Here is a 26,472-nt window from a genome sequence, read left to right as displayed (position 1 = left end):
TTGAATACGTGACCACAGCTAGCAGGAGCGTAGATCCACCCAAGCGATCGGGGAGGAGGTGTCGGGTATGCGCTCGCAAAGGTTTGCGCAAAGATACCAGAATGTGGTGCGTGTCCTGTTGTGTTGCTTTGCATCCAGGAGAATGTTTCACAGCTTACCACACAAAACTCAACTACTCTGAATAGTTATGTAAACACAGCAAAGCTAAAGCTGTGGACAGAATAATTGAACAATTCAAAACATCATACATCTTTGTCCTTTGTAAAAAAAAATTGTACATAGTTGTGTTTGTATAGTAATTATGTTTTTAATGTTGATGTCACCAAAGCAGAAAAAAAATGTTTTTGACGGGCTTTCTCTGCAGGTGTTCAATTTTTGGGGTCAAAACCAAAGGTCAAAACTGAGATTACAACCCAGAACTTAATCACTGGTGTCCCTCAAAATTATTTTAAGTAATTTATTCTTCCTGAATTGTGGAAATTGTGTTTTACTGACAGTGGTTGAGGTAATTGTTGTATAAACGTTTTAATTGTGCGGTAAGGGGTACTACGGCATTGTATCCGTTTTTGTTTTTTTTAACCCAAGCAACATGGCGACTGTTGGCGGGCATTCCCTTTAACTACATTACCCAGCTTTCTTTAAGTATTTACGTCACTTCCTTTTAATGCACGTGACCTTAATCAGTCACCATGCTGTTGTCACCAAGTACTGTATTTTTTTTTCCACAATTCTGTGTTAAACTACACCAATCTGCTACTACAAATTGTTTAAAAAGTCAACATTATAAAATCCTTCAAAAATAATAACTTAATGGAAATTGGTCGAAAGACAACTTCCGGTAGTTTGAGGAAGCTGGGGAGGGCGCTAGAGGGCAGTCGTTTCCCTTTTCGTCTACGGCGCTTTTATTTGCCCGCGAGACCCGCGTCGAATAAGGTAGGCCCTGACTGGAATTCCACAGTTTGCCGTGTAACTTTAGTTATTCCCCACGTCAACCGTACCTTGGGTGCACAACCTGCACATTAAGTCAATGCATGTTTATTACGCTTATTGCGCTTTTCAAGTGGCAACGTTTCAACTCCCGCGCACTGCACCGCATGATTGGCCCTTATGCTAAGCTAACATCGAAGGCGAGATAACGAAAACGGCAAAAGCGTAGTTTTCAAATACATGTGTATTTTATTTGGTAAGCGTTATAAATAGGTGATTAATACGAATGTAGCCCCTCTGTGTAACGTTTATTATTATTATTTTTTAAATAAATGTATCTATGTAGCTGAATGGCTAATATTAGCCTAACGCTCCGCTTATGGCGCTTGTCGCATAGCGTCCTTGTAAGTTGAACTCAACTCGACGTCGCAAACTTTCCAGTCTCACACCGGCGCATTTTCCTTACAGATTTTGTACAGCACGCTCACTCGCACCAAATAACACGATGAGTTTCGACGTGAAGAAATTGAAAGTGAACGAGCTGAAAGACGAGCTCCAGCGTCGCGGCCTGGACGCCAGTGGCCGAAAGGCGGATCTTGTGGAGCGGCTTAAGGCTGCGCTGGAAGAGGAAGCCCTCGCCGAGTCGCCGGACGGAAGGGACGAGGACCAGGGTGACGATGGCGATGGCGGGGAGGGCTACGAAGTCGATGATGACATGGATGAGCAGCAAGGTAAACCACAGATTTTGAGTTTTCATTCAATCTAAATATTAGGTCTCACCATGTATGTTCACCATTTGCCAATTACGAAAAGCCATTTTCATGCTAAATGCTTTGTTTGTGTTTCTTTGCTGTATTCCACTACAAATATTGACCTGTTTCATTGTCGAGCAGCAAAGCCGTCAAAGTCTAATGCTTTTTTTTCCCCTTTGGGTATTTACAGGTGAGGATTTTGCCGAAGGTGACGGCGATGCATTGCTTGAGGAAGACGAAGGCAGAGATTCGGGCGGCTACTACGAGGAAGAGGAGGTCAAACCCGAGATAGAGTCTGAGCCGTACGAGAGTCAGCCGGCATCCGACTCCGGCCACAGTGCGCCAGATCTCAGCGCTCAGGACCTCAGCGCACAAGATCTCAGCGCTCGGGATCTCAGCGCTCGGGACCTCAGCGCTCGGGACCTCAGCGCTCGGGACCTCAGCGCGCAAGACCTCAGCGCGCAAGACCTCAGCGCGCAAGACCTCAGCGCGCCGGAACTCCGCGCGCAGGACCTCAGCGCAGATGCTGCGCAGGACCTCAGCGCAGATGCTGCGGAAGACCTCAGCGCAGATGCCGACTTTAGCGCAGACGCTGACTTCAGTGCAGACGCGGACCTCAGCAGAGACGCCGATCTTCCCCAAGCCGCTGCCGTCAATGAGGCGGAAGTCCATTTTGAACCGCATGAGGAAAAAGACATCAAGATCAAACAAGGTTCGTGACAATTCAATTCCAGACTCATTCGGGATTGTATCAAATTTGACAAATAAAAAGATGTAGACGTTGTTATTATTATTTATTCATTGAGGAAGTATCGTCGTCATTGTGTAGTCTGAAAGTTCTCGGTTTCTCAGTTGTGATGTCAACATATGGCACCAATTCCGACCGTCGATCCTGATTGGACCACAGGCTGACCAAATGAAATCTTTGTCGTTCATCACAGAAACTAAAGAAGACATCAAAGTTGAGGACACACCAGAGGCGGCAGGTGATGATGGGTCAGAGAGCCGTGGCTCTGAGCCCAAACGTGAACAAGATGGCGACGGTTCGGCAGAGGAGGTGAAGATGGAGTCCGAGAGAAGCGGGCAGTACGGCCGAAAGCGACCGCACGAGGACAACAGGGGCTACAGCTACTACGAGCATCGCGAGGAAAAGAGGTATGCGTTCATTAATTGTCCAAAGGGAGCTTCAATCCGTTGAACCAGTAGTGACGCTCCTTTAAAAAAAATGGTATTGCATTGTACCCTCATTTATCGGCCCGTTATTCCCGTAAAGGGACACTTGTTGCTTGTCACTTGTTGTGTGAAAGTTCACAAGGCCCATTATTATGTCCACAATTTTTTTAAATAGATTTAAAGTTTTATTTTGAGGGGGTGGGCATTAAATGCAGGAATTTACAGTAGGTCCATCATTTGAAGAGTTTGAACACAAGCTAAGATGTTTCTGTCTAGTATAGTTTTTGTTTTACGGGTTTTTCGCACTGTCTTTGAACCCGTTTGGTCCAACCCGTGACAACTCGGGCCAAGCATCAGTGCTAAAGCAAAAAAAGTAGGCTTGTTCATAACTGGAGCCTCATGGCTGTTCTCCAAGTGGCTCCTTTAAAGCAAGCTACAGCTTCATATCCAGTCTAATTGTTTTTCAACCAGCTGACTGTTTACTGCTCATACTACAATCTGTCTCGCTTGCTCTGAAAGTGCTGGGCAGCCATTAAATAATTTATATATATATATTTTTTTTTTAAATGTCTGATTGGTTCTATTTTGAAGATCACGGACGCCACAGCCACCGGCAGAAGACGAGGAAGAGAACATTGATGACACTCTTGTTACTATCGACACATGTAAGTGGAAAGTTGGGCTCTGGTTATGTACACTCTTTTTTTTTTTTTTTTTTTAAGGTTATGCTAACTGTGGATGTCCAATTTCCATTGATTTCCAGACAACTGCGATCTGCACTTCAAAGTGTCCCGGGATCGCTACAGCGGCTACCCGCTGACCATTGAGGGCTTTGCCTACCTGTGGGCGGGAGCGCGTGCCACCCACGGGGTCACTTGTGGCCGCGTGTGCTACGAGATGAAGGTATTTTTGGAAACCATCAAAAAATCTGAATTGGTCACGTTTACATTCGGGTACACAATTGTTGCATTCGTACCTACAAATATCCGGAGCGACCGGATACACAAAAAATTTTTTTTTTTTCTTCAGATCAATGAGGAAATTCCAGTCAAGCACCTTCCCAGTTCAGAGCCGGACCCGCACGTCGTCCGGATCGGATGGTCCCTCAACCACTGCAGCACTCAGCTTGGTGAGCACATTTATGGGGTGCAAAATAAGAAGACCTCCTCATACCAACTTCCCTTGATTCTTCTCATAGGAGAGGAGCCCTTTTCCTATGGCTTCGGCGGAACGGGAAAGAAAGCAACCGAGTGTAAATTTTCCGACTACGGGGAAAGATTTGGGGAAAATGATGTCATCGGCTGCTACATCGTAAGACCTTGAAACTCAACTCAGCAGGTTTGTCCAAAACGCTAACGCCCGCCTGTGATGTCGGCAGGACTTTGAACAAGGCGAAGAAGTGGAGATGGGATTCTCCAAGAACGGCGTTGAGCTCGGCGTCGCCTTCAAAACCACCAAGGAGGCTTTGGCGGGCCGTGCGCTCTTCCCTCACGTGTTGGTGAAGAACTGCGCCGTGGAGTTCAACTTTGGACAGAAGCAGCCTTACTTCCCGCCGCCCAGCGGCTACACCTACATCCACAGCGTGGCCCTGGAGGACAAAGTCAGAGGCACCAAGGGACCTGCCAGCAAAGGCGAATGCGAGGTATGGACTTGAACTTGATTTTCAGGCCGTCAAGTTCATTTGTGTTAGGATCACTACTGACCCGTTTGGAGTTTTAGCATGCATAAAAGTACTTCATACATTTTTTTTTTTGCCTTGAAACATTTTGACTTTGTCAGGGACTTCCATTTAAACAAAATATACACAATCAACCAACAGCCTCTTCCTCCAACCACTTGAGCTTCATTTAGGGGCTTTTCTCTTTGCCTTTTTGCAAGAACAAACAAAGGGAGACATGTCCAGGCATGTCAAGCCATTTGAGTGAAGAAGTGGTGACTTGAAGAGTACACCTCTCCAATTTCACAGGCTGCAACAATGAGGAGAAGATTGACTGTAAATGAAGCTTTGGATCACGTTTGCTGCAAATGAGGGAGAGGACGCACAGGATTTTAGCGATGGAGATGAGCAGGCCTCTGAGGGCGGAGATGATGTGGAGTACCAATTGGAAGAAACAGACACAATTGATCAGTCTGAAGAGGAGGTCACTGGTGCTGAAGCTGCTCCTGCTGAATCATTCCAATCCAAATGTGGCACGGTACGTTGGAGCACAGTTCCTCCTGATGTGCATGGAAGGACAGCTGCTGCAAACATCATCAAAATGACCCCGCTGAAATGTTGCTGGTGAAGGACCGGGCTCCACTTTCCTCCAAATTAGTTTTCACAGATACCACCACTTTGGTTTCATATTGTCCCAAAAAAAATCACGGAATGTGATACTGATGTCCACTCTTCACAAAGATGCTGCTGTGTCATCAGGAAGAGACAAAAAGTCCATCATCCTGGACTACAACAAAAACAAAGGAGGAGTGGACAAGCTGACTGCCACCTACACTTGCCAGCGAATGACCAGGAGATGGCCAATGGTTGTGTTTTACAACATCCTCCACGTGTCTGCATACAATGCATTTGTGTTGTGGACCCATATTCACCAAAGCTGGAATTCAACCCAAAACACCAAGCGGAGAATGTTTCTCGATGAGCTCGGGAATTCCCTCGTCCAGCCGCTCATCGAGCAACGGGAACGGGTGCCCCGAGACCCAGCTGCTGCAGACTTGGTCAGACAGCTTCAGTGGTCACCGAGCACGCCATCCATAGCAACCAGAAGAAGATCAGCATCACCTTCCCCCTCAGCAGCCAGTCCTGCCTCAAGCACTCCATCCACAGCCACAATGCCAGTGAGACCCTGCCCTTTGCCCTTTTCTTGAAGTAAATATATACGGGTCCAAAATGACCCGAAACACCGTAGATATTTGATCACATTAAAATGAATTATATATTTTTTTTTAACATGTAAGAAATGTGTTTTAATATCTCTCAGTTACACTCAGGTAACAAAACAACTGATTATTTGGTTGCCTTCTTCTCTTAAATGATTACAACGCAAAGATGCTGACTCCTACTTTGCCTGTGGTTGCTTTCAGATTCTGATGATGGTGGGCCTGCCCGCCTGCGGAAAGACCACCTGGGCTATCAAGCATGCAGAGACCAACCCCGAGAAGAAGTACAACATCCTGGGCACCAACGCCATCATGGACAAGATGAAGGTGAGTTCATTTTTTTTTAAATGATCCTCCTATTTTTCCTAACACGTGTCCGTGTCGTGCAGATGATGGGCCTGCGACGCCAGAGGAACTACGCCGGGCGCTGGGACATTCTGATCCAACAGGCCACGCAGTGTCTCAACCGCCTGATCGAGATCGCCGCGCGCAAGAGACGCAACTACATCCTGGACCAGGTAGCGTAGCGGCAGTCGCTCGCGCGCACACTTAAAAAAAAAAAAGCGCTCAGCACCGTCACTCATTGATTACTCTCTCTAATGGACTATCTATTTATTTTTCAGGGGGGCTCTGTGTATTGTAGAAGTAGTAGAAGCCGCATTGAATCTCACCCTCTTTTGTCACTTTGCTTGTCTTGTATTGTAATCAAAAGTGACGGAATATTTTACTCCATGTTGTCATCCCTCGCTATCTATACACACATATATATATATATACACATATAATTTCTCTATTTTGCACTGTCATAAAACAATATACTGTTTGTCTTGTGAACTGCGACAATGTACAAGTAGACCGTGACTTTGTAACGATGTTGAGAAACAAGTAAGCTCTGATGCTGGTGAGTAAGAAAAACACCTTCTGTTGCTAATTCCTAAGAGAGAGCTTTTTCACTTTAAAAGCTGTTTTGTTAACTACAAGTGAGATACACGGAACTATTGAGTGTGTGTTTTAATTAATTGACCCCCCCCCCCCAAGGTAAGTAGCGACTAACAGGGTTGACATTTTCAGGGCTTTAGTTTTTTGGGGGGCAAAGGTAGGTAGGGTCAGATAGCGACGTTGCCATGGAGATGTGAGTATTTGCAGGTAAGTTGTATCTGTGTTGTCATGTCTAGTAAGATGAGAGCTCCTTGGAAACAAAACAGGTAAGTTCAGGTAGGTGTCAGGGGCGGGGGGCCCAACGCCAGAACCAGTTGTGTATTTCTCGTTGAGTTTCACGAAACACCGAGCCAGGCGTTTGATTTACTTTGGGACTGACGTTGGCATCTCTCGTAATTACGACCATTCATTGCTGCTTTGCTCTTTTATATTTACTAACACGGGTGTTTCCCAAATTTGGACTCATTTGCGCACTTATTGCACGAAAGGGCGTTTTCGCTGAAGCAATCCTGCCGTTAGCCACCGAAGCGTTGCCAAAAAAAAAAAGCCTGTTGAACGTCATAAATATGTGAGATGTTTACTTCTTGACATATGTGGAGTGTAGTGGTAATGGTCTACATTAAGAAGACTGATATTGAATAAGGAACAACCGCAAGTTACAAAATTTGAACGCTTGGGTTTGATGATGACAACGCGTTGCGGATTTATCTGGATGTTTTCTCGTCTGTTAGGAATTTCCACTTGTTGAACCGAAGTTAAATGATGAAGAATCGTTGCCCGATCATGCGCTGAAATCGATTTGTTTGAACCAGCAGACATCGTGTTGGCGCGTTTGTAACGTCGCGTAAAAGGCGTAACGTGTGACCTTATTCTGAAAAATAGCATTGTCAGTTTGAGACGCGGTTACCCGTTTTTTTTTTTTTTTGTGCATAAAAATTAGTTAGGTGTCTTTTTTCATACAATACAGTACTTTTTTTTGGTGTTGGTGTAAGACAAATTTGTACCAAAGTTGCTGACACATTACGAGAAACATTGCTCGGCTATTCATATGGAAGGCGTGACGATACATTCAAATGCTAATCCGCAAGCTAGTTCATTACATGTTTTATGTCGGGACCCTGAATGTAGCACAATTCTTTTACCTTGCTTTTTATTTTTTTCCTCGACTGTTTAAATCTAAATGCTAATAATGCAATGTTTGAACGTTTGATCCATACGCCTAAGATCTGCAAGTCAGACATGCTAACTACACCCGACATGCTAAGCAGTTAGCTCCCCTGTGCTGCCAGTTGAAATAGCTAGTTAGCATGCTAACAGACGGGTTCTCGTTTTCAGTTGTTTTTTTTTTCTTCCCCACCTTTTAACTTTGCTTAGCTCACTAACATGGCTAAAAATCACCGTACGGTTTTGTTGAAATGAGTACCAATTACTTAATGGGTCCCCCCCTTCCCCTCGTTGGTCCGCAGCAAACGTTGGGCAGCAGACACGGCAGGTAAGCGTTGTGAGCGTTGTGAGCGATGCGCCCTCTAGCAACCGAGCTAACGCGTAGCTTCATCCCAGCCAAACAAACCTGTGTCACTTGATGATTGCAGGGTTCCAGCTTCCCATTCCAGCGGAACGCCTTTGCAAGTAAAACAATAACAAACAAGCTTCTACCTCTTTCTTGTCGCCATTGCTAGACAAATGTATATGGATCAGCAAGGAGACGAAAAATGCGTCCTTTTGAGGGTTTTCAACGCAAGGCTATTGTAATTTGTCCCACGGACGAGGATTTTAAAGAGCGAACTTTAAAGCAAACCAATGAGCAGGGGAAGGATGTGCCCGATCATGCTGTGTTAGAAATGAAAGGTAGGACCGCTGTGGATACAAGCAACAAAACACCAGATCTACTTTTTTTTCTTTTTTTTTTTTTTTCTGTGTAAAAATCAAACTTGGAAGATGAACCCCCCCCCCCCCCCCCCCTTTTGCGTCCCCACTTGCTTCTCTTCCCCTCCCTTCCCCATCAAGTTATCAGAACTGGACATATTTATTTTTTAAGTCGTGATTATAATTTTTTTCCCCCCAATGTTCCCTCTTTTTGCCTCCTTCCTGCCTTGCAAACTGAGGGGGTGCCCTTATCCCAACAAAGTTTCACTTGTAGTAAATCCTACTGCCAATACACTTTTTTTCCTCCCACGTACACGAATGTTGTAACAAATATAAATAAATAAATAAATAAATAAATAAAAGGCAATTTACAATGAAAATGAAAATTACTTGAAAAATATCTCAAACGGAGCCGCGCCAAATTGAATCAAATGGTAATGCCCGCCGAGTTGAACTGAATTGAATCGTTTCACTTTCTTTTTCAGGTCGAATCTTATCCTTCTACTTTAAAATCAGGACCGTCCTTGATTTGCACAGCGCTTCACACAAGGCGATACGTAGAAGCTAGGAAAACACATTTTGACCAGGTGCCAATCGTTGCTCAGCGGAGAGCTAGTTTAACCTAAGTTGGTTGATCGGCAACTTCAAACACCTTTTGGGGCATTATTACTTGCAGTCCCGATAAAGGGAATGACTTGAACATGTTGATTTGTGTCCAGTTGCCCTCCTTAGTTTGCGGCGCTCTTTCCTAACACCCCCCCCCCCCCCCTCCCCCCTCCCCTCCCCCCTCCCCTCCCTCCTGTGTCTGTTTCCACAAATGTTGCCTCCACGGAGGAAACGTTTGCTCCCTGTCACTTGATCTTTATGCGCTTCCCGCCTCTTCTGCGTGACACTAATTTGTCTCCCCTTTGTTTTTTTGTCCTATGGCGGTGTGGCTGCTCCGGTCGTCACCGCATCCCTCTCCCCTCTCTCTCTCTCTCTCTCTCGCTCTCTCTACCCCACCTAAAGCCAACTTCACCTTGCCCGAACCCTGCGACTTCCTGGAGGGGGTCACCTATGTCGAGCAGGAGCGCGAAGATGCCGAGAAGCTGCTAAAGCAGTACAACGACGAGGGGCGCAAGGCAGGGCCCCCGCCCGACAAACGCTACGACAACCGACAGGGCGGCTATCGTGGCCGCGGAAGCTTTCCGCGCTACGACAACCGAGACTCACCCCGCGGGGGCTACCAGAGCCGCGGTGGAGACTCGGGTGGATACAGAGGTACCAGCTCAGCTTTTAATTCTTTTTTTTTTTTTCTCACATTCTTATGAATGCACATCTGTAACGTAAACTTTGCGCAGGCTACAATCGGGGAGGCTACGGTCAGAGCCGCTGGGGCAACAACGGTAGCAGCTACCGTGACGGCGGCTCCGACTCCCGCTCTGGATACCGCGGACAGTCCTCAGGGAGTAGCTACAACCGGCCAGTTCCTTACAACAAAGGCGGCTACAACCAGGTAAGCCCATCTCGGTCAGGCCGGATTTGTAAATGATGTCAAGGAAATACGTTGACGTTCTTCTCACGTCGCACTCTTCCGGCAGGGCCACGGCTACAACCAGGGCGGCTACAACCAGGGCGGCTATAACCAGAACTACTACGGCAACTACAGTCAGTACCCAGGCTACAGCCAGAGCTACAACCAGCCGGCCGTCAGCGCCCAGTCGTACGGCCACCACCAGCCCCCCGCTCAGCAGCATCAGGCCCCTCCGCAACAACATCAGGCACCCCCTCAGCAGCAGCAGCAGCAACAACAACAACAGCAGCAGCAGAGCTACAACCAGCAGTATCAGCAGGTAAACAAAAGTTTCTTTCTTTCACCATCGTGAATCAACAGAAAGGTCGATTTCTTTTTAGTTGACATTTTTAATGATGGCTGTCATGCCATAGCAAAGAAGTGCAAAAAATGTCAATCTAGAAATCCTCAACTGCATTATTTTTTTTTATTTTTTTATTTTTATATCTGTGTGTGTGGCCACAGTACGCTCAGCAGTGGCAGCAGTACTACCAGAACCAGAGCCAATGGAACCAGTATTACAGCCAATACGGAGGCTACCCTGGACAGGGCAGCCAAGGCTCGTCTTCCGGCTCCCAGTAGCTCCCTTTGGTGTGCTGACATCTCCCTCCCCACCCCTATTCTTCACCACCTTACCTTGTTTTTTTTCCCCCCCTTCCTTTTAAATCAATCTTTGTATGAAGCCGTGGCGTGGTGATAGATGCTAGCTAGCCCCGTGCTAACCCTTGCAATGCTTTGTGCGGATGAGAGAAGAGCTGGTTTGTAGACGCACCAGTAAACAATTTAGGTGGGGGGAGGATTGAGGACAAAAGCATGCTTTTTACTTTTGGTTGACTTTTTTTTTTTTTTTTTCCAGTCACACATCACCATACCACCATTTTAGAAGCCATCGTATTAAGTAAGGCGTTGACACTTTTTCAGTAGAGGCTTTTTGTTGTTTTAAATCTTCTTGTGGTCATTCTAGTTCATATTCCATATTTCCCGCAAATTTTCTTTTCTACCAGTGTGAAAAATACGATCAGTTTCTTGTCTTTATACAATAAATGCAGTTGTATACACCTGAATGCAATGTTGGCTTTTCTTTGTGACTAAAATTTGAGAATAAATTTGGTCTATATAAAAAAAAAGTTGTTTGAATTCATTAGAAATTGGAGTTTTTAAATGATTTATAGAATAAATCATTTTTGTTCAGTCTCATGTACTTCAGATAAATGTTTGCAATTTTTCTCTCTTTTAATTCTTCATCCTTGGTGGGGAGTCACAAAATAACACGTCACAGCAATGAGATTCCGACACATGAGAACTGACAACAACAAAAAAATGCATCTTTCCTTTTATACACTTTGAGCTTTTTTTGTGGTAGCTGCCACATTTTAAAACACACCCACACACACACACAAAAATGAATGGCAATTCTGCTTTAGTGTTCATTTTCTTCCACACACTCAATCCTGGATCCGGAAACTGCTCGTGATATTCCCAAGAAACGTAGCACCAGAGACATCATGACCAGGGGAAAAAAAAAAAAAGGAGGTGGAGAAAGTTCATGTGCCTGTCGCCCGGTGGTCAATCGGGCTCTCGGCTCTTCTCCTTGCAGAGGTGGAGCTCCTCCAGCTTCTCTTGCAGGAAGGAGATGGGCATGGAGCACCCGCGATTCCTTTGTGTAGGCAGTGTGTTGGCCTGACACACACACACACACACACACACGTTAACATGTTAACTTGAAATCAAGGTGCCATCTTGGTGTCTCACCTGGCCTGGAATGGTATGGTTGTACAGCCTACGGTCCTTCTTCTCCTGGGGGGTCCACAACCCGGGGTCCGTCTGAGTGGAGCGGTCCCACAGGGCCGCAGAGTCTGTGCTTTTCCTGAAGGGGGCGCAGCCCTTGGGGTGTTCGGAGTCGTTGCCGTGGGGGAACACGAAGGCCTCTTCCTCAGAACCTGAAGGGGAGAGGGGCGGGGGGGGGGGGGGGGGGGGTTAGGGTGTATGGTGGTGTCAGAATTGTGGCCTGGGAGGGGGGGTACGTACTCCACACGCTTCCTTTGACTCGAGAGTCGGCGGCAGGGGTGCACGGGCAGGAGCCGCTGGAGCTTTTATGTTTCTTCAAGCACTCCATCCCCACCAGATCCCGGCAGTGTCTGTGGCAGTTCATCCCGCAACCTGACGAGAAACACGGCTTTAATCATCTCGACGTTTCCTTTCGGGACTTTTTTTTTTTCAGGGTTTTGCAGCAAAATCGGGATCTGTTGAACTGCCGGTGAAGTCTTGACCATCGTTTTTGTGTGTCTCCTCTGGACATATTTAGCTACTGCAATTAAGGGGGTGCACACTTTGCCAGGGTGAAAAGTAAGATGGCCGCCGCAAGTCATGTTCATGTGTGGAGTATGCTTCTTGAGCTCACCTCAACAAACAAATGGTGAGTGAATTCTGCCTTTGAATTGATGAAATAAGCCATTTGCAGCTTGCATTATTACTCCTACTCAAAAGTGCCATTTTGCAAATGTGTCTGAGGGAAAAGATTCATGCTGTTACTGACCATTTTGATTTGCCAACTTACCTTTACAATGGTAACCTTGCTTGATGACGCCCCACAACTGCAACATGATACAAACCACGTTATTTTTCATTCCAAATACTATTTGTGTGTGAATTCTAAAGACTGACAAAGCCGCCGCAGGTGTCGCAGAAGGTGGGCCTCTTGTAGGTGGTCTCGTGGAAGTTGTGCACGTCGTTAAAGTTGTAACCCAGCTTGGCGCACACCGACATCCCGCGCATAAAATACGATGTCATCTCCTCTCGGCTGATTTCACCATGCCTGAGGAGAAGGGACGTTTTGGAAAATGTCGCTTTGATAACAAATTCTTGGATATGATCTTGTATATGCCAGAAAAAAGTGTCACCTGTCAGTTTGCTGCGTGCAGAAGGAGAAGGGAAAGTTGGCGGCGATGTTCTCAAAGTCCTCCAGCGGGATGTAGCCGTCCTGCTTGTGGGCGTAGTTTTTCATAATGGACTAAAGGGGGCGACAAAGAGTGTTGAGAACTTCTCCTTTGCACTACCAGTTAATAAGGAAGTGAAAATCCAGTGTGGGTGTGTGTATGAGAGCCCGTCAGTGACGTTCACAAATTTATAATGACTCTCACATAAACACTGAAAAAAAAAATAATAATCCCACTCCTCGTGTTGTACTCACATCCACCATTTGTTTGACGTGTTTGGAAATGGTGTCAGGGTCTAGGCGTGGGGTGACCCCTGACCCCCACTCTGCCACCACAGGCGGTTTCACTGGAGTGACAGGCTGTAGTCATAAAATAAAACAAAAGAAGTTACACGCACCCACACACACACACACACACACATAGGCGTGGTCACACCCCAACTTGACACTTTGATGCGGTTGAGTGACGGTTGCGCTTTGCTCGCTTTTCTCGCACGCCCACACCGCTAACCCAAACGAAGTTTTCACACATTAACTGAGGTTACGGGGGTTTTTTTTGTGGAGTGGGCAACCGTGAGGAGGGAAAAGCTGAATAGGTCTATGAAATCCATTTCAGAGGTTGAATAGCACACTTGGTGACTGACCTGGATCTTGGGGTTCTTGGGTTCCTTGGTGTAAGAGAGTTCGTAGATCTGGTCCTCGGTGTAGTAGAGATCTAGAGAGAGCTGAAGCATTAAAGACATCATTGGTGACATTCCTCCATGGAGGTCTGGTTCTGGCTCCGCTTGGTGGTTCAGGACCAGGTCCGGGGTCTCCTACCGTCAAAAGATGCAGGAGGTCTTTGTTGGCTTCGAACGGCGGCGTGAGGCGATGCAGTTCCAGGAGCTCGTTGATGTTGCTGTGAAGGTGCTGCAGCTTGCTCAGGTTGATCTTGTCGCCGTCCACGTAGTCGGGCAAGGCCTCGTTGAGGGAGATCAGGTCTTTGAGGTGCACCCCCAGGATGGGAACCTTGAAGCCGGAGCACTCGCTGTATAGACGGCGGTAGTTGCTGTAGTTGCTGCGCGATGAAAGGAGCTCCGTCATCTCGCTCAGTGCCTGATGACGTCATGGCGGAAGGTGCTCAGAAAAGAATCGGAATTGTTTCGACTTTTGCCCGTCGGTGTACCTTGGTGACGTCAGGAGGCAGAAGGTTGTACGTGTCTTTTAGCCGGGAGATGGCGCTGTGGCAGAGGCCTCCGGTGACAGCCATCAAGGTGTTAAAGTTCTGCAGAACTCGGAGTCTCTGCGCATACAAACGGATCGTGTTGTGAAATGATTTTTTTAGAACGCAGGGAAAAGGAAAAAGCTCAAAATGTCGCCCACCTGAGCGACGTGAATGAACTTGGTGAAGACTTGCGCCCTCTGCTGGGCTGTATGCCTTCCGAGGATCATGAGCTGGACCCACTGGGAAACGCCGTTGCACATCATGACCGAGCGCTCCAGCGCCGGGTTGTCCCGCACCGAACCGCGCACAACGTAGCTGCGGTAGTCCAGGAACTGACCAATCCACAGCCGTCACACATGTTGGGGGAAAAAAAGCGGGCAAGAAAATTTCACATCAAATCCTTGCAGACACATATTTTTATACCTTTTTTAAAATGGAGTCAATTCAACACGCTATCAAGAATTCCAATTAGCAGCAAGTGTATGTCTTTTGAGTCTGACCGAAACGTTGCAGAAGTTTTTGAACTCCAAGTAGCTGAGGTGCTCGGCCATCTCGTCGGGCTCCATGTGGTCAAAGATGAGTGACACCTTCCGTTTCTTCACCGAGGGCGAGGGGGCCTGGGACACGTTCACGTGGGGGCTTCTGGGGGGGAAAAAAAAAAGACCCATTTAGTTCTAAAAACCCATTTAGTTAAAAAACTACAGGGCAGAAGCTACTTTTGGTGTCCGTTAAAGTGATTTCGAGTTAATATAATGATTAGTCCTCCATGAGCCCGACAAGTGTGTAAACATGTAGCACTTTTTATTCTATTTCTTTTTTTTTACGACATTAATCTGGGGACGTTTCAAATCCAATCCGAAAGGGGCAAGTCAGGGTGTGAGTGTTCCTTTAAAAACAGGTTTGTGCGGAAGCCAAGTCGTTGAAAAAAAAAAGAAAAAGAAAATCTCACGGGCACGACGTGTCGATGATCTGCGCCTCCTCCCCGTCCGATCGCACCAACGCCCACAGGTCCCCCATGGTCTGCTCCAGAAGGGGGTCAGCCTCAAACACGGCGGGGAACTGGCCGATCCAGGTCCTAGCCACCGGGGCGCGACAGCAAAGCGTGTTTAGTAAGCACAAAAACAGGGCGGGAGAAAAAAACCGGTTCTGTCAGGATTGGAGTGAGTTGTCACTCACCTGACCAGGTGGCATACTTGACCCCGCCTCAGGCCTCCCTTGTCGGGGGGGCTGTCCTTATACGTGAGAGATAGTCAAGGAGAACATGTTCCTTCCTATTTATTCTGGAATATTTTTGACCTGCAGTCCAGCCTGGTTGTGAAAAAGTCACGTGTGTTATTTCAATCAATTTGACCGCCGCCACGTGAGCACCAGGATATAAGGCCAGGAGCTTCTGAGCGAAGGTCTGCGACGAGACCACCCAACTGTGCATCATCAGCGTCATGTGGACCATGTGGGACCCTCGCTGGCTGCACAGCTTCCCCTCCGAATCTGCGCAACACGTAGATTTAGCGTTACCTCCGCCAAGGAAGCGGTATTATGGCAATTCATCAAACAGTCCAAGCAGGGAGGGGGGGGAACTAAATGATATCTTTTTTTTTTTGTGGCAATGCAGCGTCATTCCTATCGCCTTTCGCTGATCACATGGTCCCTGGAGCCCAAAACTTTGAGACCCCCCCTCCCCGCTAATCCCTTGGCAGAACAAAAAGCCCCATTGTGTGCCCCCCCCCTCCCTGTACTGGCCCTCATTTGCATAAGCAGGTTGGCGATGAGATGTGCTCGACTGACCGAAGCAGCCAAGGCAGCGGAGAATGAGCTCATCCAGGCTGGCGGCGCTGGCGCTGGGGGCCGGCGAGGGTCCCTGCAGGGCCCGGCTGATGTCCTGCGGATTGGGACATGTGTTGCGTCTGTGCGGCACTTTCTGCCGCGGCGACTTCCTGCTCTTCAGCGCGCCGGTACTTTCACAGTTGGGCTTCCTGAGAACAAAAAGTAGGCCGCAGATAAGTCACATTTAACAAGTGCTTCAAATTTGGGATCTCAAAAATTGGAGAATGAAATTGAATGAGAAAGGAAGGCGCTGATTTAGTCCCCCCCAAAAATTGTAATGTGATTTGGTTTGTTTGTTTTTGTGTGGCTGCAGCGTGTTGTGTATGATGTGTAGAAATGTGTGTGTGTGTGTGTGTGTGTGTGTGTGTGTGGGGCGCATGTGTGCAACCGTACTGCTGCCAACTAATATTGTGACATTACCAGGAAACGCTGCGAGTTCAGAGAAATGACGACAAGTTCCCTGAATGGCCAGACCTACATCCCCTTCTCTTATATACGCACGCACACACTCCAGCGCTTACACAAGTAGTGAAAAAAAAAAATAAAAAATCGGTCCAATGATGACTACATTCATATTTCTACTCGCGGAACAACAGGGGCACAACAACCAAGTCACTGAATAATAATCTGCAATTACACCACTATCCGATGAATTCAAAATCATCGACATCAAAATGAAGCCTAAAAAGAAGAATAGGTCAATATATTGTCCTAATTGACGTCGAATAAACTCACAAATCTGTTGCTTCAACATGGAGGCTAATTAGTGCTAGCATTAAGCTAGCAGCCCCATAGGCTAAAACAGTTGATATGTACTGTCATTATCTTTATGATTTGACCGTGAACTTCAAACTGGAAGTGAAATCGGATGAATCCATATTTCAAAAGTCAATTTACAACGGTCGTCCTTTTTGACCTTTTCGCTTTGTGACTCATATATTATTTTTTTTTCTTGACATGTTTTTGGGGGTATTTCCCCCTCGTCACACATAAACAGCAGGTGAGAGATATCTCAAGAATTAATTCAAGTCGTTCACCTTTTCCTCACTGACTTTCTTCATCCCCCCCGCACGCTACTCAAGTCGGAAAACTGCTTCCTCTTTGGAAACCCCCCTTTTTTTTCTTCCCATCTTTGTCAGGACTCCTGGCAACAGCAAGCCCACCCGACGCCCCCCCCCCCCCCCTTCGTCTCCCGGCTCCACACAGGCCGAGCGATATGCAAATTCACTCTTTCTGTCCGTAATTGATTAATTAAAGCCCATTTAAAGGCCGAGAATAAATGAACAAATGCTCTTACATGAAAAAGATATTTTTTTTTAGCAGCACCCGCTGACAGTATTGAAACTGGCACAGCATGATTTAATTTTTTTTTGCAGCCCGACGTGTCACGCGTCGTGGCGTGTCGATCGCGCCATTTGATAAGAGCTGCGCTCGGAACTGCTCTGGCCGCAAAAGTCCTGAAGCATTTCCTGTAGCAACATCAAAAACTTCAAGTTCAGTTGTATTTCACTTTTATGTAGTCATTTTCCATATAGGTGCATTGTTTATATGTTCATAGCATAGAGTTCTTGTCATGAACACTTAGACCTACTATGCTACTGTAATTCTCATGGTGGTCATTATAGAGAAAGCCAAATTTAAAAATAAATTCTTTTTCAATACGCAGATTTTTGCCATTTGGAGGTCAGCCCGGTCCCGATCCCCCGCAATTAATGGGCGTCAATTATACGCTCTTCCACTAGATGGCAGAAGTCACCTTGAACCTTACTTCTATCAGCGTATCCAGCTTTTGCCATTTATACAGTAGAAAAGCTTCTTATTGAATCAAACAGGCCTCAATTTCACAGCGAACTGCTCGATTTGTTGAGTAAATTGCAACAAGATTGTCATTATATTTTTAAATCGCCAAGGTAAGCTCAGGAGACTGTTGAATGTTGAACTATACTGATATGCAGGTCAGATAAATTAGTTGTGTGTGTGTGTGTGTGTGTGTGTGCCTGTCACCTGTCATCACCTGCTACTACACTTGCACCACAACACTCAAACTTCTGATGCAAACATAAAACTCCCCAAACAAATGAACACTTTATTTTAACCACAATGCTATGCACCGTATGAGTGGTGACCTCAAAACCTCTAACACACACACACACACACACACACACACACACACACACACACACACACACACACACACACACACACACACACACACACACACACACACACGGACTTGTTTGAATGCACTTTTTGTTTGCGTTACCTCTTGGTCTTGTTCATTGCGGCTTCTTTCTCTCCGCGGCCTCCTCCTCCTCCTGCCCAGCATCTGAGCACGGCGTACCTACAGCTCCATACTTGACCCCTTCTCCTTCTTCTTCTTCGTCGTCCTCTTCGAAATCTTCACCTTCCGGCCATCCACAAAAGCGCCCACCCCCTCACCTCACCCCCGAAAGTCAGTCAAGCCCCTCTTGGAGCATGTGCGCTGAGAGGCAGACTTCATGCACCTGTCATCGAGGCAGAAAGAAGGCCGAGCACCGGTGCGGCCAAACGCAGAGCTGGGGGTTGGGGGGGGGAACGAAAAAAAAAAATCACTTGTCGCGTCTACATAAACAAGTCAGCATCTCAAATGGAGGAACTGGCTCTGGCAGATAGGGGAACTTGCATCAGTTTCTCTGCCTGTGTGTGTGTGTGTGTGTGTGTGTGTGTGTGTGTGCAAGGGGGAGGGGTGAGGCCACAGAGAGAGAATGGTGCACACATGCAGCGCTTGTATAGGAAGGAGGAGAGCTGCAGGCAGCTAGGCCAGTAAAGAGGGGGTGAGGAGGGGGGGTGATGAACAATCATCAGTGTACCCCAGGAAGCAGCCTCTGCTGCCTTGTTTGAGCCACTTCCCATAGGAAATCGTGGAAATAGAAAAAGTCCGCTTGCATGGGCCAGCTGTCTCCATCGTGCAACTTTTATTCACCCCACACAAAATGTTTGGAGTGACCTTTTTTTTTTTGTCACATTACTGAAAAAAAATCATGTCACCAAAGTCGCTTAGTCGTGGTGAAGTTACATTTAAATTGACGTTGTCAGACTTGGCAAAGTTGCAATTGGTGGGAAAAACAAAACAAAACAAGTTTTGCTTCATTTCTTTATTTTGTATTTACATGCAAGCGTTTTCTTTATTGACTTGAACAGTGTCTGGTGAGGTTCACTGCTTAACAAGTTTAGTCAACATGTTTACATATCAACGTTTCATGAAAACTTGAACACCACTCATTTGTTTGTACAAAATAATGAGTAACAGTAATTTTTTCATATGATTATTTTTTGTATTGTTATCAAGAACGCCTGATTTGCTAGGAAAAAATGAGGGCAGGGTCAGAATAGGTGGAAAAAAAAATAATCATTGAGTTCATGATCAGGGTTTACTTGCGTCTGTGATTAAAAAAAAAAAAAAAATGTTGATCAGTTATCATGCCGGAATCAAGCTAGGGCTCGCGGGTTTCCAGGAACCCTGATTTGAGACGATACCCATATCAGGTTGCCGCTCCTGATGTCTTCTTTCTTCGTGTGGCAAGGGAGCAGACAGGCCACGTAGTGTTTGCACTTGTGAATGTGGCCGTGCAGCTGGACAGGGGCAGCTCAATGGCATCCTTGTTTGAACACGAGGAGGACATTAATGCACCCCGAGTGTGCAGAGGTGGCCTCTTTTTTTTTTTTTTTTTGCCGCAGGAAGCTAAGCTGCCTGGCTTGGCACGGAGGGGCGATATGGCATCGAGAAGCTGCAGGCAAAGATGCAGGGCAGGGCAGGGCAGAGCGGGCGAGTGAGCAGGCCTCCTACAGTCCGTGCATACAAAATCACATCATGCTATTGAAGGAGACTCTGAAGAAAAGCTCATTTAAATTGCTTTAAAGTAGCACAAACTGTCAAGTGAATTAAGTCTTTTTTTTTTTTTTGTATTGCGATTCACTTTTTGCTGGTTCAGTGCATTTTGTTGATTATTTATACAAGATTTGATAGTGATTTTGCTCCACCGGTGACCTGAACCAGAAGGAAGTGCTTCGTCCTGTTTTAGGTGGTGCATAACCTCGGTAGTCTGACACTATTTGTCAGCTATGGACCTTTTCCGCTCATGTATTTCTTATATTTTCGACTCATTTTCATTTGTTTGTTGTTTTTATTTGTTAGGTGGCCATGACAAGTATTTCCATCTTTCCTCCGCCGCATCTTCCCGGCTGCATAGAAAGAGCGCAATCCCTCCACTGAGACCGAATATAACACAATGTCGCCATCTACCGGCGCAATAACGCAACTGCACCACAAGCAGACGCCAAGTCATGACTTGGGCGAAAATGCAGTCACGCTCGGAGCTGCGCCGGGGACTTCAATTCCCATAATGCACCTCGCGTGGTTGTCTTCTGTGGCGCGTCACCGAGTGGTTGCTTGTCTACGTCCTGCCGGCGGCAGGCGGCGGTTTTGTCCCTTACCTGCCGCAGTGGGCGATGGAGGAGAGGATGACGGACGCCACATGGATGCCGAGCAGGTAAGAAGGCCAATGTGCGTGCGTGCGTGCATGTGGGCGAAGGAGGAGAGGAGGGGATGACTGACGGATGCCAGCCACATGGATGCTGAGCAGGTAAGAACGTCAATGTGTGGGAGCGTGTGCTGCATCTGCATGCAGATCCAGCTCCCCCGAAATCATTTGGGTAAATTCCAGTGTTTCCCACAACCTGTACTGAGCCAAAGTCCATGTTTTACATTTGGAAATATCCCACCAATAATAAAAAAAAAATTCTTTAATACCACAAGATGGCGCCAAAAGCCATAACTATTAGGAAAGTGGTCATTTGTGTTAAAAAAAAAAAAGTATGTTTAAATGATATGACTTAACTGTTCTAATAATAATTTGTCATTTTAACCTGGATTGTTTGAGTCCTCAATCCATGTGTAACATCAATTAAATGACCAGCAAGCCATTTGGATGCTGTAAAGGGATTTTGGGTCTTAATTATTAATGTTAATGGGTATTTTTATGATATTTCTCCAGATTAATGGTGAATTGGATCAACAAAATCATTTCCATTCATTTATTCAACCACAAGATTTATTTTAAGTTCATGCAGAAAATAAAAATTCCATTGTGGAATTGCAATTGATCAAATATTGCTGATCACTAACCAGCCTACTTTCACTGAGGATTACAGGAATTAAAAAAGATTCAGTTGAAAGGCTATAAAAAGGAAATTGAGTTTCTGAGTGTGGTGGTGGACACGTACAGCCCCCTCCCCAATCCTTTTTTAGCTTCAGACATGACGAAGGAGGGGAGGGAGGAGTATGTGTCAGCGTGAAGGAGTGGCACTCCTTCTACAAACATGGTGGCATGGCAAGGTGGCTGCCCCTCCTTCCCTCCCTCCCTCCCTCCCTTCCTCCCTCTCTTCCTCCCTCTCTCACACTGTTGAGAGTCGACCCGGACGGGTGCTGTCCTCCAGCACAGCCACACGCTCTCACACCGAGAGAAACCGAGAGAGAGAGAGAGAGAGAGAGGGGGGGGAGACGAGGAAATCACGCAAAGTCAACTAAAGGATCTTGTCTTGTCTTTTGGAGGTGGTGCCACTAACGCGCACTGAAGGATGGCGGAAGGGGGCGAGGGAGAGGAGGAGATCCAGTTCCTGCGAACGGTGAGTCCGCAGAAGAAGTGTAAAATGGAGTTAATATTGACCCAGTTAAATTGGTCATCAAGACTGGTTTGGATTTGATTGACAGGGCAGCATATGGAAGCTGAATTCTCATTGCACCCCCTCCAAAAAAAAAAAAAAAAAAAATCTCATCACACAGTGGTCAGTGCATCTGTTAGCACAGTTATCTATTTTTACCCAAGGAAAGGGAACTCAAGTGTTGCTGGGAGCTGTCCAGATGTTGCTCAGTTACAGAAAAACAAAAAAGTTGCTGGTTGATATTTAGTTTTTTTTCTGGGGAAATTCATTTGCACAAAAAGTTCATCCTTGTTTACATCGGGCCGTGACACATTTCTCCAGGGGTGTGTAGACTTTTGATATGGACTGTAATGGATGGAAGCAAGACCTGTCCATTCAAGTATTTCACTGCTCGGTTCTCCAAAGGTTTATTATGAATTTTTAATAAGTGATGGACATCAATGGCACGGTGAGGATGATGCGTTCAATGACCACAAAGTCAGGACACTGAACTCATCCCACTGCTCCGCTTTACTTCAATCCCCATCACATGTTTCTATGAAGTGGGCAATATTTGGCAAAATGGAGTCATTAGCCATTTTGTAAACGCTAGCCGTGCTTCTTCTTCTATTGAATATAAAAGCTGTGTCACCGTTTGCGCCTCTCATGGCCGAGAAAGACACGTTCAAGTTGTATTTGAGTTTCAGGCTATAATTGAAGCTGCTTTTTATAGTGTGTCACTATAAGTGTGCACCCTGGAGGGAGAAGCCAGAGCAGCCATTGGCCTACTTGCTTAGCATCTTTTGGGACGTACTGGTTTTTCCTCTGAACAAATCAAATTTTTTTTTTCCATAGAAATGCCTTTTAAAAAAAAATCATTATGTGACTTGAATATGAATAATATTCCAACAAATCCATCTCTGCATTTTCATCTTGGCTTCTCTCCCTCACTTTTTATCTTCATCACTTTGCATCTTTACGTGACTATATTTTCAAAACGAAAATCATTTGACTCCGACCCGGATGCTGCCTTGATCCGAAGGATTTTGCTGGCAAAGCGGGCCTCCATAAGTGTTGAGCCCGGCGGACGAACACATCCAGAGAGATACGCGCCCCACCTGTTGTGTTTATTTACACATTGAACAGGTGGGCCTCTCTTGTCTGACATCAGGCTGAGAGCTAATTGCTGAGCCATCCCGCTAGAGCTAGCTAGTCGTGGATTTTTACAGATCGATTGATTGGCCTCCTGGTCAATTGCCGTCCATTTGAGTTGATTGCTTGTCCTGCTCTGCTTCTAAAATGTGTTGCTGTCTACTCAGAAGCTAGCGCCCAAGTATCTGCCGGTCAGCAGAAGAAGGCAACGTGATCTCGACAGGTGCAGCCGCCCAAAATAGTCAGAACGGAGCGAAGGGCTCGAGCCCCCGAGCGCAGGCGAAGAGCCGATGGCGCAAAGAAAGATCGAGAGAGCAGAAAGCATCCAGCTCCCCCGCTGAGTCATTTTCAAATTGTTTCGGTTGCGTTGTGGATTTTTCAATGCTTTTTTGCAGGCCACACAATTGAGGCACCACTGCAGGAACCAGCCATCTTTAAATTGTTTGTTCATTATTTAAGCCCCAAATATACTGCAAGCCGTTTCCCCCAAAATGGTTTCATTTGTATAATTGCAAACTGCTGTTAAAAAGAAATGCCTTTCAGATTTGATTTGGGAAAAGTGAGCCGGAAATAATTGTGAATGTCGCCAAGAGATAAACACTGGCGGCGCTAGGATTTTTTCTTTCGGGGGGCAGAGGCCTCCCCCCACAGCCCCCCCACTCTAGCTCCACCGATGATAACGCCTCCGTCCTTTGTTTGTTAGCTTCAGGATTTGAATAGTCACTTAGCAGCATACCTAGAGAGATGCTAACATTAGCATGAAGCTAGCAGGAAAAATGCTTGATTGATTTTTGGCCCAGCCATTCTTTGTCTGTAAATACAGAACAGCGACATGCCTGTAAAATTCCAACTTTTTATGGACTACTGGAGCTCGACGTTGGTGTTTATGTTAAGAGTGAGGAGCCCGTTGTGCGTCGTGACAACTCGGCATAGCTTACCCGCGCGTGGCGCCGGCTTGTTACACCATTTGAGGGCTTTACATGGCTTTAGATGTCAGTTCATCAAATTGTCTCCCGCGTGCTCCACGTGTTTGAGTCCATCCAGCAGAAGTTGGAGTAAGACACGTAAGGATTTTTAAAATCCCGAAAGATTGTTGATAGACGAAACAATTTTCCACACTAAGAGGAAAAACAATTGTCAGAGTATGTTACAAAGGTGACATCCTGACCTTGACTCAGATATGTCTCGACTCCTCGGAACGTGGCGAGATGATCAAATAATCAGGGCGTGTGTTTGGCTGGCTGCAAAGGGTCAACCTTCAAATGCGGAAGGCAAGGTCTCTATTAATAAAGCGCTGAGTTAAGTGGCAAAATTTGCGCGGCCTCCGCGCTAGCTTCCAACCTGGATAACGTTCGCGCGACGGGAAGGCGAGCGAGTGTGCCGATGTGCAAAATAATTCCCAACGATTGAGCGAGCAAGACATTTTGGGGCTGAGGAAGGAGAGATGATCAGGTGCTTGCGAGGGGACACCGTTTGGCAAAGGCCTGGGTTTTTAGGAGGTCACCCGTCTGAGTCACTTTCCATTTTCCCCAAATTTCAAGGTCTGAAAGCATTTCAGCAGAAATGGGGGAGAAAAAAAAACGAGTCAGGTTAAGTGCTGGATCTTCTTGCGTGTGTAATAGCTGAGCGCAGGCAACAGCTGAGAATGGCGAGTGGGGGGTCGGGGGGGGGGGGGGCGTTTATCGCTTGTGTTTTGCACCAGTCAAATTACCGTCTGGACTGTTAGCGCTCGGCTCGGGGGCGTGTGCTCACCTCGTTTTCTTTCTCCACCTACGTGACGCCAAAAAGATGAATTAAGCTAAAAACTACACAAACTACACAAAACAATACAAACCAAAACAACACCAAATAAAATAACACAAAACAAAAGAACACAAAAGAAATGAAAACAAACAAAACAGAACGATGACACACGTTCTCCTCCACAACTTGAACGACGGACGTAGATAACGTGAGATCCGAGTTAATTTTTTTGCCGTCTCAGCATGTGACGTCATTTTTGTTGTCGTGCAGGACGACCAGGTGGTTCTGCAGTGCACCGCTTCCATCCTGAAGGAGCAGCAGATCAAACTTTGTCTGTCCTGCGAGGGCTTCGGGAACCGCCTCTGCTTCCTGGAGACCACGTCCAACGCCCAGGTGACTCCTCGCTCACTTCCAACAATTTCAAACCAATTTTGGGTTGTCCGTGACTCTTTTTTTTTGTCTTTCAGAAAGTGCCTCCTGATTTGGCAATATGCAACTTCATTCTGGAGCAGTCGCTGTCGGTGCGTGCCCTGCAGGAGATGCTGGCCAACACGGTGGAGATGACCGAGGTAGGAATCCGGGGAAAAATATTCAACCGTGTAGATTGTGGCAAAATATTTGTCATCCAAAACTTCTGCTACGATGGTTTTTTAATGATATGTGGACACCCTCCCCCTCAGGCAGTCGATTTGGACAAATGGGTATGTGTGTGAACATCAACCTCGATCTCTCTGTTGACATCTTCGTGTTCCCGTCCTTGCACATTTGTGTCTGTTTTCGAGCAGGGCTGTCGTCATGTTTCGTCCATTGTATTTGAGATCTACAAATGTCTGTGATGTCATTGACACCATGTCTCACGTGATGTCAGTATTCTTATGATTTTTTTTTTTTTTTTTTTTATCACGCCACTATGGCATACACGGCCTTGATGCACATCAAAACAAATGAAAGCCCTCCGTTTGCAGCCCAGATGAAGATTAGCAAGGCGAGTTGGGAGGTTGAGAATAGCATGGCATGCGGCCCAGTGGAGTGCCCCGCCCACCACTGTCGGAGGGGCAACGAGACACCCCCCCGAGTCAAACCCCCCCTCCCCTTCAATTCTCCCAGACACACACAAGCACGGCCACCTGTCCCGACAAAGTTAGCGCCGGAGCTAACAGTGTGACGGTAGTACTTGACATACCTGAACCGTGTGATCCGTGGGGATTAGGAATACTTAACCCCGCGTTAAAGGCCATTGTCGTCACCCTGACTGAATTGTTTTGGTGAAACAATCCGTCCTTTTGGCCTGTCCAAAAAAAAACGCAGCAGATTTAGTCAATCCCTTTTATCGTCGTTCCTGTATCATTCTGATTTATTATTGGTAGCAATTTTTTTCTAGACGATACTGATACCAAGAACCGATACCGCTATTATACTTTTGATACATAAACTTTCCCCGTAATTGATAATTTTTCACATAAGACTTTTCTATATCAATATTGCATGAAATTAATGGCAATTTTCATTTTCTTCTCATTTCTAGTTCCTGGTTGTAAAACGGTATTGGCAAAATTGCGATACCATTAACTGTAGTTATCCGTTTTGAATAATTATTTGATTGCTCCCCCCCAGTCCTCGCAAGGTGGCGGCCATCGCACCTTGTTGTACGGTCACGCCATCCTTCTCAGGCACAACCACTCGGGCATGGTAAGTCCAATTTGATTGATTGATTGATTGATTGATTTGTATAAAATGTCTAAATCCAGACTCTCCTGCCAGTACCTGAGCTGTTTGACTACATCTCGCTCGCTCACGGACAAGCTGGCCTTTGACGTGGGCCTGCAAGAAGATTCCACCGGTAAATTGA

The 26,472-nt window shown here is 46.3% G+C and overlaps 3 protein-coding genes and 1 non-coding gene across 5 annotated transcripts in view; 3 read left to right on the top strand and 1 right to left on the bottom strand.

Annotated features, from left to right (window-relative positions):
• Positions 1–565: 565 nt before the first annotated feature.
• Positions 566–11,150, top strand: hnrnpul1 (heterogeneous nuclear ribonucleoprotein U-like 1). 2 transcript variants are annotated; one of them, XM_085916326.1, is made up of 16 exons: positions 566–933; positions 1,396–1,658; positions 1,870–2,391; positions 2,621–2,834; positions 3,444–3,517; positions 3,616–3,755; positions 3,882–3,981; positions 4,051–4,163; positions 4,231–4,494; positions 5,934–6,056; positions 6,119–6,247; positions 8,348–8,516; positions 9,543–9,794; positions 9,875–10,029; positions 10,115–10,366; positions 10,552–11,150. In XM_085916326.1, exons 2-16 carry the CDS (start codon positions 1,433–1,435, stop codon positions 10,666–10,668), a joined length of 2,850 nt encoding a protein of 949 aa, XP_085772452.1. In that variant the 5' UTR covers positions 566–933; positions 1,396–1,432; the 3' UTR covers positions 10,669–11,150. The 2 variants fall into 2 exon arrangements, with proteins under 2 accessions (XP_085772452.1, XP_085772453.1); XM_085916327.1 differs by lacking the exon at positions 566–933 and adding an exon at positions 947–1,183.
• On the top strand, positions 3,153–3,293 carry LOC147054040 (small nucleolar RNA SNORA50). The gene has a single exon (XR_015066796.1). It is a non-coding gene; the product is annotated as a small nucleolar RNA SNORA50 (small nucleolar RNA).
• Positions 10,724–18,614, bottom strand: rasgrp4 (RAS guanyl releasing protein 4). Its single transcript, XM_085916328.1, has 17 exons — positions 18,313–18,614; positions 16,011–16,198; positions 15,602–15,713; positions 15,402–15,464; positions 15,175–15,300; positions 14,726–14,867; positions 14,384–14,557; positions 14,187–14,303; positions 13,841–14,116; positions 13,666–13,746; positions 13,277–13,381; positions 12,987–13,096; positions 12,751–12,901; positions 12,644–12,680; positions 12,115–12,246; positions 11,839–12,026; positions 10,724–11,766 (listed from the first exon to the last, which is right to left on the bottom strand). Exons 1-17 carry the CDS (start codon positions 18,327–18,329, stop codon positions 11,653–11,655), a joined length of 2,133 nt encoding a protein of 710 aa, XP_085772454.1. The 5' UTR covers positions 18,330–18,614; the 3' UTR covers positions 10,724–11,652.
• The window catches only part of ryr1b (ryanodine receptor 1b (skeletal)), a 42,590-nt gene continuing 28,531 nt past the window's right edge, over positions 12,414–26,472 (top strand). Inside the window, exons 1-8 of the mRNA XM_085916325.1 lie at positions 12,414–12,502; positions 20,224–20,578; positions 21,640–21,713; positions 24,894–25,016; positions 25,091–25,192; positions 25,304–25,324; positions 26,238–26,312; positions 26,385–26,463. Of these exons, the coding sequence (XP_085772451.1) occupies positions 21,666–21,713; positions 24,894–25,016; positions 25,091–25,192; positions 25,304–25,324; positions 26,238–26,312; positions 26,385–26,463 (448 nt within the window). The 5' untranslated portion in view covers positions 12,414–12,502; positions 20,224–20,578; positions 21,640–21,665. The remainder of the gene's footprint in view (positions 12,503–20,223; positions 20,579–21,639; positions 21,714–24,893; positions 25,017–25,090; positions 25,193–25,303; positions 25,325–26,237; positions 26,313–26,384; positions 26,464–26,472) is intronic.

This window comes from Syngnathus leptorhynchus, chromosome 7, assembly GCF_054491065.1.
Source record: "Syngnathus leptorhynchus isolate UIUO chromosome 7, UIUO_Slep, whole genome shotgun sequence".
NCBI classification, from domain to species: Eukaryota; Metazoa; Chordata; class Actinopteri; order Syngnathiformes; family Syngnathidae; genus Syngnathus; species Syngnathus leptorhynchus.
The sequence above is the reverse complement of the archived record's forward strand: the minus strand, read 5'-3'. Positions and strand labels throughout refer to the sequence as shown.

Bases quoted from the DNA above. Each gene is read 5' to 3' on its own strand.
- hnrnpul1 (XM_085916326.1), top strand. From the start codon at position 1,433: ATGAGTTTCGACGTGAAGAAATTGAAAGTGAACGAGCTGAAAGACGAG. The intron at 1,659-1,869 runs GTAAACCACAGA...GGGTATTTACAG, and splicing joins TGACATGGATGAGCAGCAAG to GTGAGGATTTTGCCGAAGGT. The intron at 4,495-5,933 runs GTATGGACTTGA...GGTTGCTTTCAG, and splicing joins CCAGCAAAGGCGAATGCGAG to ATTCTGATGATGGTGGGCCT.
- rasgrp4 (XM_085916328.1), bottom strand. The intron at 12,247-12,643 runs GTAAGTTGGCAA...GTTTCTCGTCAG, and splicing joins GCAAGGTTACCATTGTAAAG to GTTGCGGGATGAACTGCCAC. The intron at 11,767-11,838 runs GTGAGACACCAA...TGTGTGTGTCAG, and splicing joins ACCATACCATTCCAGGCCAG to GCCAACACACTGCCTACACA.